General features: G+C 30.8%; 1 protein-coding gene across 1 annotated transcript; it reads left to right on the forward strand.

The window, feature by feature from the left end:
- The first annotated feature begins 110 nt into the window (after nucleotides 1-110).
- LOC117916164 lies at nucleotides 111-3,510 on the forward strand. The gene is made up of 2 exons (XM_034832060.1): nucleotides 111-1,468; nucleotides 1,647-3,510. The coding sequence occupies exon 2, from the start codon at nucleotides 1,698-1,700 to the stop codon at nucleotides 3,030-3,032; it is 1,335 nt and encodes a 444-aa protein (XP_034687951.1). The 5' UTR covers nucleotides 111-1,468; nucleotides 1,647-1,697; the 3' UTR covers nucleotides 3,033-3,510.
- The last annotated feature ends 16,981 nt before the right edge of the window (nucleotides 3,511-20,491 follow it).

Raw genomic sequence — 20,491 nt, forward strand, 5'->3', positions numbered from 1 at the left:
TTTTGGAGTTGCTCTCTACACTCACAAATCAGATTTGGTGTCCTAAAACTGAGTTAAAGGGAAGTCTGTTATGCAGGTTGTAGCTATTTGAGGAAGCGATTAAGAAGAATTTAGCTGATTTAGGGTTAGCATACCTTTTCAAACTTAGTATCTGAGTTTACTCAGGGGAAAACACAATATGCTGTTATAGTGCATGAAATGAGTCCATGGGGTTGAAACCTCTTCTAAGGGGAAAATTAGGGGAATGGGAGGAGCCGAATTAACCGTGGGCTAACAAAGCTACCATAGTCATTAGAAGGTAAGTGAGCCCAATCTGTGAGAGATTACTAGCAACAAGTTCTTCACAATTATAGGAGTTTCTTGTCCAACTATTATCATTGAGAAGATTCTCCACTTTGGCTTAAATCTGGTACAGAATAAAGCCTGCATGACTACATATTTTGCGTAGTACAAGGATATGCTTTCCTACTGTCCAACACACAAAATTCGGTGCATTCTTGAATCCGTAGCAAAGCCATTAGATGTAAATTCAAAATAACAAGTTAAATCCGTCAAATCATTATGCCTAGTGAATTGTATGCACGCGTAACCATCATGTGAAACTCCCAAGTTTTGCACTATTTTTTCGTTAGGCGTTTCATAAATTCATAACTGTGAAACGAGATCAGCAAAAAGGATAGGGGCCAGTGGCTTCAATAATAATGGTGAATGATTGGTACTCCAGACCTAGACCATGAAAAAGATGCCCACCATTTGATTGGAATTTAGTTTTTAGTGGCATTCCACTACTTAAATAGTGTTTTGAAATAACAAAGGCAAGACCTTTTACTGACTAGTCATTCATGCCTTGCTATGCAGTCGGTTTTCCTCCAAGGCTTGCCATTCTTGGAAGTATGTGAACTTTGATTTAGGGCTGCACATGTTAGGCCTGGACTGGACCATAGAAGTTGGGCTGAATGGAGGCCCATCTGAAACCTTGCTGCACTCCAACTAGTGTTGGTACATTATGTAGATAGTGAAATGGGGTATGGGGATGGAAGTAGGGAGTAGGGAGTAAGGGAGACACATATTCTTGTCTTGGAGCATTGGAAAGAGATGATCTTGTCTTAAAGCCATAGCTACAGAGGGCATCTGCTAAGGAGAGGGAGACAGACTGTGGTGAGTGTGTATGAGGATAGTGATAATGAAAATGGGGCCAAGTGGGACCTCGACTTCCCCTAGTGGAGCAACGGGTCTTCACTAGAAGTGGAAGCTGCAATGTCAAGCAAAGCAAAACAACTCTTCCCACCCCCACTCCAAATATCTCTATCCCCCACCCACCCAACCCCCCCAAAAGGAAAAAAGGCAAAAAAAAAAGTGTGCTAAAAAACAACCATAACATCATCATCCCCCTTCATTTTCTTCCTCTCCCTTCTTCAATTCCACCTACTACCGTCTTTCAACTTGCTCAAAGCTCCTCTTTTCCACTGTAAGTTTCTCTTTCTCTTCCTCTCTTTTTTCTTTTGTTTCCATGCTTTTCCTTTAAGTTCATTTGTCTAAAACCCTTTTCAACAATTTATTAATGAAAAGTGAGATAGAGCTTCAAACAAAGGCTTCTAGTGTATTATTGATGATCGGCTTTCTTCTGTGTTTCTCTCATTCCGTAGGAGCTTTCTTGGCATTCTAGCCAAAAGGGTGACATAATTGAATTTCTTGGAATGGATTCCTATAATCGAACAACTGGGTTTTGCTATAACCCGAATTCTGATGGTGATGGTGAGGATGTTGAGTTTTCTGGGATTCTTGAAATCTTTGTTCATCATGCTCGAAACATTCACAACATATGCATTTATGATAATCAAGATGTGTATGCCAAGTTCTCTCTTACTTATAACCCTGATGAGACCCTCTCAACTAGGATCATCAATGGGGGTGGCAAAAACCCTGAATTCAACGAAAACTTGATCATGAAAATAACCCAACTCGATTCAGTCCTCAAATGCGAGATTTGGATGCTTAGCAGGGCCAGAAATTTCTTGGAAGATCAGCTTCTGGGGTTTGCTTTGGTCCCAATTTCTTTGGTTGTTGGTAAAGGAAAGGTTACTCAGGATTTTAGCCTCTCTTCTACGGATCTCTTCCATTCCCCTGCTGGAACCGTCCAATTGAGTCTTTCCCTTAAGGCCTCATTGCCCTCTGAACCATGCATCAATTCATCTGCCAATTCTTCCATAACTTCAGAAGTTGTGTTGTTGGATCGAAAGATCTCTCAAGTTAACTTGGATCCAGTTGAGTATTCCAGGATTGAATTCCCGGATATCAATGTAGTTAGAGAGAACCAGCAGATGGTTTCTGAGTACTTCGACTTAGCCAGGCATGGCTCCAGCTCAAGGCCTGGTCTGGTCGGACCCGCCTCATTTCTCCACCTTGGTGCTTCCCCTCAGCCTGTTGATGACTACGAAATGGTCGTGAATTCCTCAGAGGAAAACCGGGGTGGATCGGTGTCTCCCAATGGGAGCATCCAGAATTCCGGTTTCTTGAGCTCTACCACAACAAGCTTGAGTGATGATAGGAACTCAGCAGATTCCATAGAGAAAAAGAATCGGTTGGGTGGTGAACTCTCAAATTCCCTCAATGCCTCCATCACCACTGAACCCAATCAGAGCTCTGGTGCTTGTCCAGACACTCCAACTTCAAAGAAGGGAAGTGATGTCAAAGAAGAAAAGGACTCAAATTTCTCAAACGAGGAAGAGGAAAGCAACAAAGAAGGGAACATGGGCAGTGTCAAATTTGGCCAAGTGTTTTCAGCCCCACTTGGGAACATCAATCTTGAGGCAGAGCAGTCCGCAATGCAGCAGCAGATAGTAGACATGTACATGAGAAGCATGCAACAGTTTACGGAGTCCTTAGCAAAGATGAAGCTTCCAATGAATCTTGACAAGCCGGAACCTCAAGACCGCGGCGATGTGATTCAAAACCACACCACCAATTTAGAACTGGAGAAGAAGAAGAAGGATGGTTCAAGGGTGTTCTATGGCAGCCGGGCCTTCTTCTGACCCCATAACAACTTTCTATGCAAGAGCCATTTTAGCTGTTCACCCCATGCTTTAATTTATCAAAACTTGGGGTGCCTCTCCGCTTCTTAATCAGTAATTTATGACAGATTTCAATTCCAAGTCCCTTTCCATCACCTTCCATAACCATCTATCAAGTACTTTTGATCTTGTTGCTTATTGTGGTCTGTTCCAAAATCAGTAAGCTGTCTTGGGGTTCCCAGTTCCCTTATCCTTGGTTTCTACATCATCCCACATCAGACATGTTCTTGTTTGATAATAACTTTGTAAAAGCGAGATACATAAAAAAAAAATGCTCTTTTCTCCTTCTGCCCTATTGATGAAAAGAAGAAGATGGAAATGGGGTTGGGGAATTCCCATTGCTGCTGTGCTTGCGAGAGTCAAAATGAAGGAAAGTGGCTCTCCTTTTCTGTTCATGGGTTGAATATACTCCCTTGTTTAATTATGTCTTCTTCTGTGATTTCTCGGGAACCTTTTTGCTTTCTATCTTTTTGTAGGACTTGGGTTAGCAGGCCGAGTTGCTAATGATTACATTCGACCCGACCCAGAATAGTTTTTTGCTTTATCTTTTTGTTGCCCCATGATTATACTTGACCCGACCCGATCCAAATAGGGAGATAATTGGTATTTGAAATTTCAACATTTTCAAAAGGAAAATCATAGGGTACAAATACATTTGGACCACAAAATATGTATCGAGAGATTTAGACCGTCGAACGAGGATACAAACTAATGAGAGCTAGATGTAAAGATACGAGTAAATGAAATTAGGTTATAAACAATGAAAGAGAAATATATGTACGTGACATTATTTGATTGATGATGCATTTTCGATGAGTATTGAAAAAACACGAGCCCCATGCCTTCATGGATCATTGTCGGTATTTCCAAATTGACAGCTCAAGTACCAGCTCACAAATTGTCATGATGCCATATGCTCGATGTAGTTTCAACACCCTGATTAAACTGAGTGAAAGCAGTACATGCAAGCATAAATACACGAGTGAATTATCTTCAAAAGAGAGTACTGTGGAAGAAGGCAGGTCATGATCAAAGCATGGAAAACAAGGTAGAGTAATTTAGAATCCATAGAAGATTGTGAAGCTAATTGCTAGGTGGGTGGTGGGTGGTGGTGGTGGGGTCTGATTGAAGCCCTTTTATTCCAAAACACATGTTCTCTGAAGACTCTTACCACATGTATCCTACACTGGCTTCAAAGGGAATCCACTTTTGTGAATAAGAATCCAATATTTAGTCAAACCAAATGGGTGTTTGCCTTCACACTTGTATTGGCTTAGATGGTTAGGTTTAGGAAGATTTTTCAATTCTCTTTTCAGGTTGAAATGATAGAAATGGGATTCAAGTTTAATTATTTGTTTTCTTGGGTGTATTTTATTTTTTAGGATTAGTCGGTTTAAAAAATATAATAATCCTCATATTTATCATTATCCTCTTATCGTGTTCTTATTTGAAAAGTAATTTATTTCAGACATAAATATCATTTATCATTTAAAGTATTTATAGACAATTTTAATTTTATAAAAAGAAAATAAAAGTATATTTGTCAAAATGAGGCCCAGGGTTAAATTTCCAAATCTAAGTTTTCAATGAATCTTTTACAAGTAACCTTCTATTTTAAAAAAGATAATTCATATATGATTAGTTTGAAAAAAGAGAAAAATGAAAAAGATATTTTATTTATAAAAATAAAAGTAATAACTTCTATATAAAATATAATAATATTATATAAAAATATAAAAAATATTTTTAATATTTTATTTTTTTAAAACTATTTTAAAAATTATTATCTTATTAAAGCAAAGAAAATTTTAAGAGTTTTATTTTGTATAAAAATTACTATTATTCTCTATTTTTTATTTAAAATAAAAAATATTTACAAATTACACCTAAGCTATAGCATTGAAGAGTATAGAGTATGACCAAAGAAAATTGATTTGAAATGAAGCACATGGAAAAAAGTAAAATAAAATAAAATATATAAAGAAGAATTATCTTCTCAAACCAAAATCTAACCCCCATTTTTAGTCTAATATTGGGGCAATAATTGCAAAGTGGTGATTGAAAGTTCCAGTCAGCAGGAAAATTATTGTACAATATTTTTGTAGGATTGGACATGGGCTAGGCCTATTTTTAAGATTGGTGGGTGAATAGGTAGCTTTATTGTGCTTACATGGGCTTGGGCCAGCCAAAGTTGGGCCTAAGTCCAATGATCAATCTTTTGTTTGGGCCCAAGAAATGATTTATATTACGTTATATTTGATTCATGTAAAGTATTAGGAAAAAAATATAAAGAAAAAATTTCTCATGTTTATTTATTGTAAAAAAATATTTTTAAAAATATTTTTAATTAAAATTAGTTAGAAACTTTTACATTTTCAAATAACATTCTAGTTTCTTTTCTTTGTAATCTTTTACATTTTCTCGGTGAGATCTACTATTTTTTTGCAATATGATCATAAAAGAAGATATATGACCTACTTTAAATACTTTTACATCAAACTTTATGGGAAGGCACGTCACGATATAATTTTTATTTTTCTATGATTATTATAATTTATCATTTTTTTTTCATGTTGTACAACATCACTTAATTTTAATTATTCATAGCTTAGTTGTATACAAAAAATTAGTAAATTAATATATATTAAAACTCATATAGCCAAAAGCTATATGAAAAATATTTTATTATAAATAAAAAATTATGCATAGCTAGAAGCTATGTAATACAAAAAGTTATGAAAATGAAAAAAATTAATATTCTTTATTTTAGGCAAAAGCTATGTTGGAGTTGTTAATACATACATACATAAGTTATTGTTAATTTTTAAATTGTTAATTTTTAATTTTATACAATTTTGTGAAATTCATATAACCATAAGTTATGTGAAAATATTTTATAGTTTGAAGCTATGCATTTTTTTTTTTTTTTTTACATTTGGTTATAATAACATTATGTAAAACGTTATATGATATACAACTATGAAATCAAATATGTAGTATTATTTACATATTTTTATAATAAAAAATAAATATTTGTGTGTGTGATAAAAAATATAAATAATTTTTAATTTTTTTAATGTAACCCAATACATAACAATTTCGTATAATTTTATAGCTAAATACTATATAAATAATATTTCATAACTTGAAATTGTGCAAATTTTTTATGTTGTTACAATAAAATTTTTCATAGTAAGAAGTTATGAAGTTATGATAAAAGTATTTTTTTTATTATTTAGTTAATTTTATCTAATCATTACATTAGTTTCTTGAGTCTATAGTAATTTTTTAATTGTTTTTCTTTATAACAATATGAAATATTATTTCTCATATGTAGAAACTATGTACAAAAAAATGTGTTTTAAATAATTTATATAGTTATATATATTTCAGTGTGTGCGCATATGCACGGGAAATTATAGAGAAAACTATAAAGAGATGTCAAAGGGGCTTTTTATTTCCCAAACAGATCCTCCTACATCTATATATAAATGCTGGTTTATCAAGAATACACAAGAAAAACATTTCGAATGGTTGATTCATCGTTAGAGATGACTTAGAACCAATAGTTCATTATCTAATGGATCTTTCCATTCTTATACTTCATCCGAGAGTTATCAGTATTTATCACATCTGTTCCTATCTAATGCAAGACTATTAGATCAAATGACAAAAGACATTTTTGAAAAAAAGATGGTTATTCTCGGATGAAATGAAAATTGGAATCATAAAATTAATATTATATAAATTTTGGTAGTTAGAAGTTATGATGGAAGTTAGTTTTATAATCTCTCATGGCTTGAAGCCATATACGGGAAAAAAAAATTGTACATAACTAAAATTATGTAATTTATTGTTTAGTCATTGTTAGTTAATTATATAATTTTTTTTTTATAATCTTTATTCTTAATTTAATTTTACGTATATTTATGATTAAATCATATATATGTAGAATTATGTAGAATCATGTAAAGACGAGAAATTTTCTTAACCTACAACCATGAAGAACTATAGGAAAACCATAAATTTTCATAGTTTGAAGTTATTGTCTTATATATTCCTATAAAAATTATTGCTTCACTTATGACTTGAAGCACTATAACTTTTATATATTTTTATGGTGTAAAGTTATGAAAGAATTATGTGAGTTTTTCATTTTTTGAAAATTGAATTGTTGAAGTCATTAATTTGTTATGATTTAGATTTGAATGAATTATTGAAATTCTCATTGACATTCTTTTTTCTAGACATAATGGTTGAAAACTCTGATATTATTAATTTTACACCATGAAGAATTTAAATTACTTTCAAAGATGAAACAATAAAATATTATGTAAACAATTTATATTTTATAAATAATATTTATTTATGAAGCAATGTTCGTGTTTTAGAAAAGACGACATAATTGCTAGAGTTTTTATATTCTTATAGATTTTTTTTTAGTTTAATATTTGTTTTGGTTCTATTGAGTCTATTATTACATAAAAATTTTATGTGATTAAATTACAATACTTATTTGATTCATTATATGACAATATTATTTGATTCATTACTTAATTTTTTTCAAGTTCATCTAGTTTATAAATGATTTTTTTTTTATTGTACTATTTGATCATATATTCATAGACTTTTAAATAATGACAAAAATTACTAAACATTTGGATGTGAAATTGTTTATCTAGAGCTTAAACTACTTATCCTAAGTACTTGATGCCAAACTTATTTTGCTATGATGAAGGTTGGATTAATAATTAACAAAGGAAATATGACATCTTTGTAAGAGCTTTTAATGAAAAATTATCATTCTTGTCCAATTGGGTCATCATTATTCTCTAAAGTGAATCAACTTATTAGGAATGTGGACATGAATTAAGATACGGTTTGAGGAATGTGGACATGAATTAAGATACGGTTTGAGGCATGGTATAAAATAACTCTTAGCACTATGATGGTCATCATTTTGAAACCACACTTTACCATCATAAGTGGTAAATGATAAAGAAAGAAAGACTAATTTGACGAATAAACTTACCCAAAATAATTTTTTTTGTTAAATGTTTGTTAAAGGTGTGGTATGAAAGGACACTTGATGTGTACAAATCTCAAAATCAAACTTTTTATTGACTTTTACCAACTTACTAAAAATAAAAGGACAAAAGATAGAGATGAACTTTATTGATATAGATGATGGTTGACATATTTCACCTAGATAATTACAATTTTCTTTGTAACTCTAATGGTAATAAAAATGTTATTAAGAGGATTACCATTTGAAATATTTACTTTCTTTTATCATATCATGGTTCCTAATACATGCTAATGTTTTACCTATTTCATTTATTTTTACATGATATCAATTGCTTGATAGATATATCCCAAAATGCTTATCTTATTAATCATAGAACATTAATAATAATTGATACTATTACCATACCAAGTAATGGAAACCTGTTTAAAAACTTTCGAAGATCTCACACTATGCCACTAGTAGCACATGCTTCTAGGTGAATGCCACTTTATATTTTGCTAAATCTAGAAGAATCTTGCATGACTAACTTGGTTTTTTAGGGTTAATAATGATCTATCAACTCATTGTAATGTCATATGAATATTCATTAAAGAACCATACGTTTCTTTTACCTAGTAAGTAGCTTATTTCTACCCTTAAAAGGTAGTATAACTTGTGCAAATTATTATTTTGATGGGATAAATTTTCTTACTGTTAGGGTGAGGAAAGTTGATTCCAGAAAAACGATATGAAATTTTTTAGACAATTCTTTTATACAAGTGAATATTATAAATTGATGTCCTAAAGGATTATTAACTAATACAACTATCTATAGACTCTATACATGCTTGAAGTGTAATAAAATAGTTAAAACATTAAAAAAAAGTTCCCATAGAATAAATAGCTATTATAATGACTATTAAATGCATGGTATGTTTAAAGTATAGTAGACTTGTCAATTCATAGGATGCAATTTCTCACAAGGGGATAATACAAGGAAAAACACATGAAAAATTTAACACTTTGAAAGAGGCTACAAAATGATAGATCAATCTAAAATTAATGAACCTATATCCCTTGAAGAGGCATAAATGAAAAATATAGCCCCTTAAAAGACATATTAAACAAATAGCTTGTGAAAAGGTACAAATTGAATGAGTAGCCCTTGAAGAGATATAAATTGCATGAATAGCCCCTAAAGATGCATAAGTACCTTCATATTTGAAAGTAAAAGATAGTACATGATAAGAGGAAGATGAAATCAAAATAATATTGTCATTAACAATGCAACCAATGAACCTAAAGTTTAATACTTGAAGACATACAAATTGTTGGATACCAATGGATTGTTATACAAAAGTATTGTTGGGATAAAGTAAATATTATAGTGTAAGGTTTCCCATAGAGACCTTATATCAATTCCCATAATGATTCGATCATATGAATGATGGTCCTTGAAGGACTTGATATATATATATACACATAGATATGTTAAAATCCCTAAAGAATTTCAAATGCATGAAACAACCAAATCTTTAAAGGATTAAAATGTTTGAAATAATGATTGACAATTTGATATCACATTCTAGATCAAGTCATGATGATAATATACTCGATTAAATTACGTATTGTATGGATTAAAGTGGAGATTTGTAATTATTGCAATCTTATTGAAATTCTTGAAGAGTTCATATGAATGTTTAATTATCTAATGAAAGAATTTGAAATAAAGGATCTTTAATCAAAATTTTGTCTTGGCTTATAGTTTGAGTATTTTCAAGTGGCGTACTAGTCCATCAATTGACACATACAATGAAAGTTTTGAAGTGCTTTCATATGGACAAATCATACCCATTTAACTCTTAGATGATTGAGTGAACAAAGTTACGTTCCGTCTTAAATAAGTAAATGCTAAATTCAATTGATTGGAATGACAAAGATCTTGTAAATTTTGTTTCATTTATTCTTTTAGAGTAACTGAGTTAAGTTTGTGAGTTAATCATTTAAAATTTGGATTTATTTTATTATTATGTAATTTATATGGTGAGTAAATCCCCAACATTTAGTCATTACTAATATCTCAATGATTTTCTTTCTTATTGTAGACTTAGAGAATTAAAACAATTCAATAATTTTGTAAAATATAACTAATTGGGTGACTATTGATTGCACTTTTTTAGGAACATAATTCATTGAAATGCAAATTGCTTTATTCATTTATTTTTTTGTGATAGAGTGATTAAAATTTTTAAGGGGAAATTACATTGAATTGCACATAGTTTTCTTATTTTATTGTAACTAAATGGTTATACTTTTAAATTTAAGTTAACTACTCAAATGTGTAAATAATAATATTAAAAATGATTTTAATATGTGTCCTATAGATGTAAAAATATATATATATATATATATATATATGGGTTAATGATCATTGAGCAAATTCAATGATTATGAAAGATCAAGTATTTAAATTTATTTGGGCAAGTGCTACTCTCCTGAACATGTTGTATCTATACTTGTCTTCATGTCCATGATATAGTACCTTTGTGCTTCTTAGTGAATGTCTCAATGACTTGATGGGGTGCAATCAACTACTACAAGAAACTTGAACAAGATTTGAATTTTGAGAGTGTTGAAAATGCATTAAGATAATGATAATTAACTCTTGGATGCAAAGTGGCCAAAAAGCACAACCAACATGCATATTTATAAGAGATAATCATAGTGGACCAAGCATATTTTAGAAAATAAAGCTTAACAAAAATGGATTTAAAACTCAAAGAAATTTGGAAGTTAAGGAAAATTTGGCCATGAACATTTGAGTGCTCGTTAATTGTGCTCGAGCACTAGGAGTGTTTGAGCTCTCGAGCTTTCCTAATGGGCATTTGAACATTTTTTTTCATAATTTTCCTTATAAATATAATTTTATTATTTAATAAATTTGTAAACCCACTATATGTATTAATAATATCATTATACTAAAAAAATGTAACTATATTTATTTGATTTTTCTTATGAATGAATCTGCCATGATCTTAAGTCTTTAAGGCTAGTGTAAATCTTAAAAAGTATGTAAAGTCAAATCCAAGAATATAAAAGACAAATTGTCAATTTGTGCTAATTAATTTACTGCACTAATAATTTCCCATTTGACAATTTTTTGATAAAACAATGATTACATAAAATCCTTAATTAATACTATCAAACAAAGTTTACACATCACTAAATAAATCCCATGTCTAAACCAAACATCCTAAGCAATAGTTTTCAATCATCACATAATGAATCGTAAAATATATTGGAAACTTGTGACCAAGGAGGAAAAAATCGGTGAAATATCGCCGATATATCGCGTGTCAACGGGGGGCGAAACGACAAATGGAGGAGATAAGTTGGCGGGGCGATTTTTCACCAAAAATCACCAAAAAATCGGCGATATATCGCCGATAAATCGGCGACACAGGATAAATCGGCGATTTTATCAATAAATCGCCTGAGAATCCCGTGTGTCACCGATTTATCGGCGATATATCATCGATTTTTGGCGAAAAATCACCCCCCTCTCTCTTCAGCGTGATCTGACGGCCCAGATCACGCCCGTGTTGATCCAACGCCCAGATTTGAATCCCAACGTTAACAAAGAGATCCAACGGCCAGATTGCTTCCAAATTGTGATCCAACGGCCAAAATTAATTTTAAACGGTAACTTAAGGTTCCAACGACTATTTTGGCCCAAATTTCATCTATAAATAGCCAATTTTGCATCAATTTCATCCATTTTTACTTTGATTCTTCATTTGCTCTCTTGTTACTCCAATTTTTTCCAAGATTACTCAATTATTCAATCATTTTAAGGTATGTTTGTTTGAAATTATAATTAATTTTGTTTGCAATAATTAATTCATGTATTTTTAATTAATTAGTATGTTTACATTCAATTGTAATTATTTTGTATATTTTTATTGAATTAATTTAGGTTATGATATATTTATTTTAGATGATTATTTGTGATTTAAATTCCCATTTAGAATTACATTAAACTAATTAACTTAGCTAAATTATTTAATTAATTTAATTAACATAGTAAATTATGTAATTAATTTAATTAACATGATTAATTATGGAATATTAAATAAGCTCAATTTTTTATATTATCGCGATTTATTTTCATATTCAATTATGATTAATTTAAATATTTAGTCAATTTGTCATAAAATTACATTTAGATTTTAAAAATTAACTTAGGTAATTTATTTAATTAGTTAAATTAACATGAACTACTATATATAGAATATTAAATATGCTCAATTTTTTATATTATCGCGATTTATTTTCATATTCAATTATGATTAATTCCAATATTTAGTAAATTTGTCATAAAATTACATTTAGATTTTAAAAATTAACTTAGCTAAATTATTTAATTAGTTAAATTAACATGAACTACTATATATGGAATATTAAATATGCTCAATTTTTTATATTATCGCGATTTATTTTCATATTCAATTATGATTAATTTAAATATTTAGTCAATTTGTCATAAAATTACATTTAGATTTTAAAAATTAACTTAGCTAAATTATTTAATTAGTTAAATTAACATGAACTATTATATATGGAATATTAAATATGCTCAATTTTTTATATTATTGCGATTTATTTTCATATTCAATTATGATTAATTTCAATATTTAGTAAATTTGTCATAAAATTACATTTAGATTTTAAAAATTAACTTAGCTAATTTATTTAATTAGTTTAATTAACATAGATTTAAATTTAAGTGTATTTTTCTTGCAATAGATTTAGCATGGCTAGTGAAGGTGGTTCTGGCGTGCCAGGGCGAGATCCGGCTTGGAAGTATTGTTCAACAATTGAGGGTAATCGAAATGGAACAATTTGTAATTTTTGTGGGTTGGTAATGAAAAGTGGAGGCATCACACGATTCAAGTCTCATTTAATGCATAAGGATCCGCATAACAACACCAAAAAGTGTCCAAGAGTGCCGCCCGAAGTGAAAGAAGAGATACGATTGTTGGTGCATGACAAACAAAAAACAAAAGCAAAGAAAAATGCTGATATTGAAGAAATTCGTAGTAAATTATGTGGCACAATGGGGACGCATCATACACATTTGGTAAACGAAGATGATGATGATGATGAAGATGTTAAGGATGAAGATGTGTATATGTATCCGACAGATATGCACCCAGATGAGCGAGATGCATATCGATCTACAGTTCGTGCCTCGAAAGCATCTAATTGGGAACGTGAACAACATGAGAATATTGTAGGAAACAAACGCAAATCGGGAGAGTCTTCTACTGGTATACCGTCGATGATGCGAAAATCACAGAGTATGCGACATTCGCATCATTCACCCCCTATTGCCCCTTCGCTTTACAAGTCTTCTGCAGCAAAACAAAAAAATATCAAAAATATATTCAAGGGTGGTGCAATTAAAGAAACAATGGGACGCTTAATCAACAAATTCTTCATTTATGAGAATGCCGCACCCGCAAAAGCAAAGTCTCATCACTTCAAGAATATGATTATTGGTGCACAACAAGCAGGTAATTACTAATTTATCAAATGTTATATTGTGTTATACTTTTAGTAAGTATAGTATTTTGTGACATGTTTTACATATGAAGTGCAGGAATGGGAATCGAACCTCCATCTCCATATGAAATAAAGAACAAATACTTGGAAATGGAGTACAAAGAAATGGAAGCTTATGTGAACCAACAAAGGGAATATGGGTGCACAATAATGTCAGATGGATGGACAGGCCCACGAAATTAAGTATTATTAATTTCATGGTTTATTCTAAAGGGATCACAGTGTTCCTTAAGTCAGTCGATGCATTGAACTATATCAAAGACCATAAGTATATATATGAGCTTTTGAAGACTATTATCAAAGAAATTGGTAAGGAAAATGTGGTCCAAATTGTCATAGATAATGGGTCGGCATTCATGAAAGTAGGGAAACAATTGATGAAGAAGTATAACTTATATTGGACTCCGTGTGCGGCACACTGCATCGACTTAATCTTTGAAGACATCGGTAAAAGACCCAATGTTATCGAGATGATAAACAATGCTCGCAAGATAACTAACTTCATTTACAATCATGGTTGGTTACTAGCACAAATGAGAAAGTATTGTGGTGGAGACATTGTTCGACCAGGAACTACAAGGTTTGCTACCAATTATATTGCTCTTGACAGTTTTCTAAAAAAAAGGGTTGATTTGAAAAAATTGTTTATGAGTGATGAATGGGCACAACACAAACTCAGTCGAACAAAACTTGGACGAGAAATGGAGCATTTATTGTTTGACCATACGTATTGGGACAGATTGACAAATATAGTTTCATTATATGAGCCATTATACGTGGTGCTTCGACTTGTGGATTCTAAAGTTGTTCCCACAATGCCATTTGTGTACGAGCTTATGCACGTGATGAAAGAGAACCTTATTCGTCAAGGAACTGGAGATTGGATGTTCAAAATAATACAAGATCGTTGGCAAAAAACACTAAAACATCCACTTCATGCAGCAGGTACTTAAATACTATATATCTTTATAAGTTTTTACTTTGTATTTAAGTTTCTTTAAAAAATAAATACTAACTCTACTAAATTTTATTGTAGCATACTTCTTGAATCCAAGATTTCAATATAGGCATGGAGTTGGTAGTGATTCAAAACTACTTCAAGCTGTCCATGATGTTTTTGCAAAATTAGATCCAACTACTGAATCGCTTGGTCAATTTGGAAATGAGGTGAATAAAAAATTGTTATTTTTGTCAATAAAACAATAATTTCATTCATCAATTTATTTGAACGTTTACTAACAAATTAAATGTTGAATACATAGCTTGTACTTTTTCGAGATGCAAAAAGAGGATTTGGTGATCGAGCGGCAATTGCATCAAGGTCAACCATGGTGCCCGGTGAGTCTTTATAGGAAAAAATTGATTATTATTATTGTAAATTCACCACATAAGTATTTATATGATTATCAAATTCGTTGCAGCTGAATGGTGGTTTATGTATGGGAATCAAACACTTACATTGAGAAAGTTAGCCATCAAAGTTCTCTCACAAACTGCATCATCTTCTGCATGTGAGAGAAATTGGAGCACGTTTGCTCTCATCCACACAAAGCAACGAAATCGTTTGGCTTACTCTCGATTGGAGCAATTAGTGTTTTGTTACTACAATATGAGGCTAAAGTTACGTGATATGGAGGTAGAAAATGATCGAGTTGTTGAAAAAGATTACCTTGATCTTCTTGACATTTCAGCCGAGGTGGGTGAAGACGAAGATAATCAGTTGTGCCAGTGGGTTAGGCCTATACACTTGGATGACGAAGTTGGAAATCCTGATCCACGAATTGCCGCTCATGCGCGAGAATTTGGAGTTAATGTTGAACGTGTGTTGTTCGAAGAAGTTCACTCTGAAAGTTTTAGCAAAGATACTGATGATTCACTTCATGCGACATTGCATTCCCACCAAGAGATTGACTCCACAAGTGCTGGCCATAGTAGTAGACCTAGTGCTGCAGGTACTTCTGCTTCTGGTTACGATGGTTCAAGAGGTGGAATTGATGATGGAGGTGATAATGGGGAAGGAGATATTGATGAACGTCGACATAGTCAATATCCAATCAGCCAATTTACTTGTGAAAATGATTTCACACACTGTACACAGGATGAAGACCATGGCTCTAGAAGAGCTGGTCCAGGCATAGGAGCTATTGGGAGGCCTTATAGAGGAAGATAACGAATGATGGAACCATATAACGAGGAGTTACTTTCAAGGAGTTTTGAATCTATGAGTATGTGGACTCAATTTAGTGACTCCTCGAATGAGGCTAACGTCTACCCTCCTCATGTGATGAGTTATGGTCAACCTTCAAGTTCAACAGATGAAGAGTATGGTATGTCGCATTATTCCCCTTCCAGACAAATTCCATATCAGATGGAAGAAGATTTGGCGTTAACACATGGGTGAACTTTGAGTATCCTATCCATGTAGAGGCAGTAGGTAGGACTCAAGAGATATATGCATGGCATGTTAGAATTTATAACCAATATTATCGAGGCTCATTGACTTGGTACCAATATTGTCTCCAACAGCAAGCCGGGGTTCCTTCATCTATCAATCCCATTGAACCACATCGATCCTCATTTTGGTACTAAAGGGACATTGCAATGTAATGTGTACAAATTATTGTTATTTAATGAAATGAAGTATTTGATGTGACTTTATAATGAGAACAATTACGAAATTAACATTTCTTATAGATCGATATGATATAATTACATCTAATATCGTAAATTATATCATATATATATATATATATATATATATCAAAATTTTCAATAAAACAACTTTAAAATGTCTATTATACTTCTAATTATATTATTATGAGGTTTTTCTTGCATTTCCATGAGTTTTTAACAATTTTAAGCCTACCAATAATATCCGCCGATATATCTCCGATATATCCAAAAATATCTTCGATATATCCGTAAAATCGAATTACCGATATATCCGTGATTACCGATATTTTCATCCTTACCTGTGACCTACATATACTTAAACAATCATACTTGTGAAAAGAAGGTACAATCCAAATAATAAATAATCAAGTATCAAAATCAATTATCAAAATAAATCATCATGATCATGAATATGCTCATCAAGAACATGAATAAATCATGAATATTATCTAAGATTGAAGATCAGTCAAAATTATCCTTGCACAACATCAAGAATCTTAATCAGATAACAAATAATAAAAATTTTATAATTTCCTCCTATTTGTCACAAAAATAACAAATTAAGGTAAAAAAGTAAGAAAGTTCAAGATATGAAAAAAGAAGTGAAAATATGTTTTTATAGGTGGAAATGATGTGGGCACTTGAAGTATTTCATAGCATGCTTGAGCTCTCTTGATGATGGAGGAGTGCTTGATGTAACTTAAGTAGCACTCAAAAGGCTCATGTTGCTTTCAAGCCTTCTTCAAACATTTTTTAGCTTCTTGAATGTTTGAGCTAGCCTTTGAATGTTTGACATATCCTCTTTGATATAAGATCCCACAAAATTCATCTAAAACTCAATTAAATCATTTAGACATGAAGGATAATAATTCACATGTTAAATGCTTTTGAAACATTAATATCAGAACTTAATAAATTATGATAATAATAAATAATCTAAGTTAACAAACAAGAACTTAATTCATGCAAATTCTCCATAAACATTATCTAAAAAAGCAAGTTAATGACAAGTTAGACTATAAAACTTTCAAGTGAGGATATAATAGAAATAAAATTAACCAACATGACAAAATGTTAATTTGTAAAGCACACTCCTCCTAAATTAATGACTTTTGATTTTCATTAAATTTATTTTCATGGTGAAGGCTCTTATACCAATTGTTCTATCAAACTTTGATTATCTTGTCTAAAAACCAACTGGAATTTGATGAGGTTGACCAAAAATTTTATAGGATTCAATATCCTACCTCCCAACTTATTTTAAGAGCTATCATTTGCATTCTTGAACTTCATAGTGACATTCTTGCACCCAACATAATGCCATCATGACTTAAATCTATGATCCTTGATTTTGATACAAATTAAAAGTTTAAAATCTTGTATGACGGAACTACCTAAGAGAGAGGGAGGGAGGAAAAGTGAGCTAGTAGTATTTCTTTTATAGTATAATTATCAATTTTTTAGTTTTATTTTTCATTGATTAAATATTTTAAATTAATAAAATAAAGAGTAGTCAATCTCACACTGAACATATGATGTATGTGAAAAACAATCTATATAGTCTCCTAAAAACTTGATAGATATAAAACGTCTCGAGTCAGTCAATCATAAAGCAAATTCAATTATTATGAAAGATCAAGTACATATATGTACATGGATGAATGCTAGTCTCCCTGGGAGTTACATTACTAGTTGTTGCACTTACATTTACTTCTACAAGGCAACACCTTTGTCTTTTTAGTGAATGTCTCAACGACTTAAGGGGATGAGATTAACCACCCTGAACAAACTTGAATAAAATTTAAGTTTTGAAAATATTAAAAATGTGAGGATATAATGATAATAAAATTTAGGGGTTGCCAAATAGTATAACTATTAGGCATATTTATAGGAGAATAATCTTAGTGGATTGGAAGGATTTTAGAAATCAAGGCTTCACAAAATAGATTTGGAAACACAAAGAAATTTGGAAATTATGCAAATTTGGCCACAACCTCTTGAGCTCTTACTAAAGGCACTTGGGTGCCAGGCGCATTTGAATACTCCTAATGGGCATTTGAGTGTTCTTTCATAATTGTTCTTTAAAAATCTAATTTTCTTACTTGAAAAACTTATACATATATCCACTATATATCCTCATATGTCATTATACTCCCCAAACAACTTAACTCTATTTATTTGATTTGTTTTATGAATGAATTTCTTATGATCTCAAGTCTTCAAGTTCAGTGTAAATCTCAACAAGCAAGTAGAGTTGAGTTAAAAAAATGTACAAATCAAAATTGCCAACTTAGGCTAACTAGTTTGATGCACTAACACATTGAATTGTAAATATTTTTCTTACTTCATTGTAACTAAATGACCATGCTTTTTCATTTATGCTAATAACTCAAATGTCTAGATGATGATAATAAAATAATCTAAGTTCATGTTATTTCACTTATGGCTAGTGATAGTATTTTTGCATTTTGACAAATTTTAGTTTTCCCAAATATGAGCACCATCTTCATATTTATATGATATTTTTAATGTTAGAGATAAAGTTTTATAAGTTTCTACTTAGTTTTTTTTTTTTTTTTTTGAGTGTATGAGTATATATACTAGAATTGTAGGTGGTGTGAAGAACCATCCAAGTGCAACATGTTTTGAATCTTAATAATACCAATTTCGATACATATATATACTATAAAAAAATCAGTTTCTATTGAAAAAACTGAGATCAAATCAGTTTCTATATATTGAGATCAAATCAGTTTCTCCTTTATCTTCTATTCTTATTGAAAAAATCATTAAAAAAAAAACTAAAAATACTATAAAAATAACATTAGCACAAGAATGTGATCTTAGTTATAAACTTTACTAAATTGGTGTCATTAGAGCTTAATACCATTTTTAAAAGATATAAAATAAGATACAAAGTATGTAATAACTGAGCTCTTATCACTTCACCAACTCTATAAATAGGCCTTTTTTTAAACTTATGGTCATGACTTGTCTTTCTAAGATATTTTTGTATCCAAATAAAAATTGTTTTATATTAAAGTTTCTAAGAACATTGGCTATCTTCAATTTACATGTAATCATGAGTATCATTTCACAAATTTGATTTTTTTTAAAAATATTTTAATTAGAATTATTTAATTTAATATATAATGTATTTGAATTTGATTATCTCTCTTGTGAGTATGTCGTAATGCTTGGAATGACTTCTATGACTTGTTTTTACACAATAAAATATATTAAAAAGAATTATAAATTTATTAAATAATATTTAAATATTTATATTTATTAAATGAAAAAAAAAAATCTATTAAGACTGTTCTATAAAATAGGTTCTTACTCCACCCTATAAGCTTTGAGCTTCATTCTTATAGTTTTCAAAAAGTGTCATTCGATTAAAAGCATCATTAAAAACCCAATTCTGAAAATCTAACATTTCATCATTTTTTTTATTCTTGACAAAAATATCTTATTTTTTAAAAATAACTATTTCTTTTAAAATATATATATATATATGTAAATATTTGAAATAATAAAAGGTATTTATATATATATATAAAAAAAGTTACTCTTTAAATAATAGCATAAGAGGTTCATATTAAATTCATAATATGAAGATTATTTTCATCATTTTAATCCATTAATTCATTTCAAAATTCAAATAAATTCCAAAAAAAAAAAAAAAAAAATCATAGAAACCAACATTACCTAGCCGACATCTGTCCATAGCCACAAGCCATTCATGTGGATCACAGGCAGAGATGCCCAGAAACCAATAGAGGCCAGGGGAAAAGAAGAATTTTTTTTTTCTTTAAAAAAAAAACATATAATGACCCACAAAAAATCTGACGGTTAGATGGTAGGGATAACGCAAAAATAATGAATTACGTACTTTTCTTAAAGATATCTCTCTGGGAAAACGACGAAACAATATGATAGGGCACTGCCACATCCTCTAAGATTGTGCCACGTAGAGGCGGATTTTTGTTACATGAAATGGGCCAAAAAAAATCAGTGTCTGCCTTGTGTCCGTACATGTCTCCCACGAGGACGTCGGTTTAGCTATGCTCCAAACTTGTTGGGACCTTTGTCCATGTGGCCTCTTCCTGCTTTT

The sequence above is a fragment of the Vitis riparia genome, chromosome 6 (genome assembly GCF_004353265.1).
Source record: "Vitis riparia cultivar Riparia Gloire de Montpellier isolate 1030 chromosome 6, EGFV_Vit.rip_1.0, whole genome shotgun sequence".
NCBI lineage: Eukaryota > Viridiplantae > Streptophyta > Magnoliopsida > Vitales > Vitaceae > Vitis > Vitis riparia.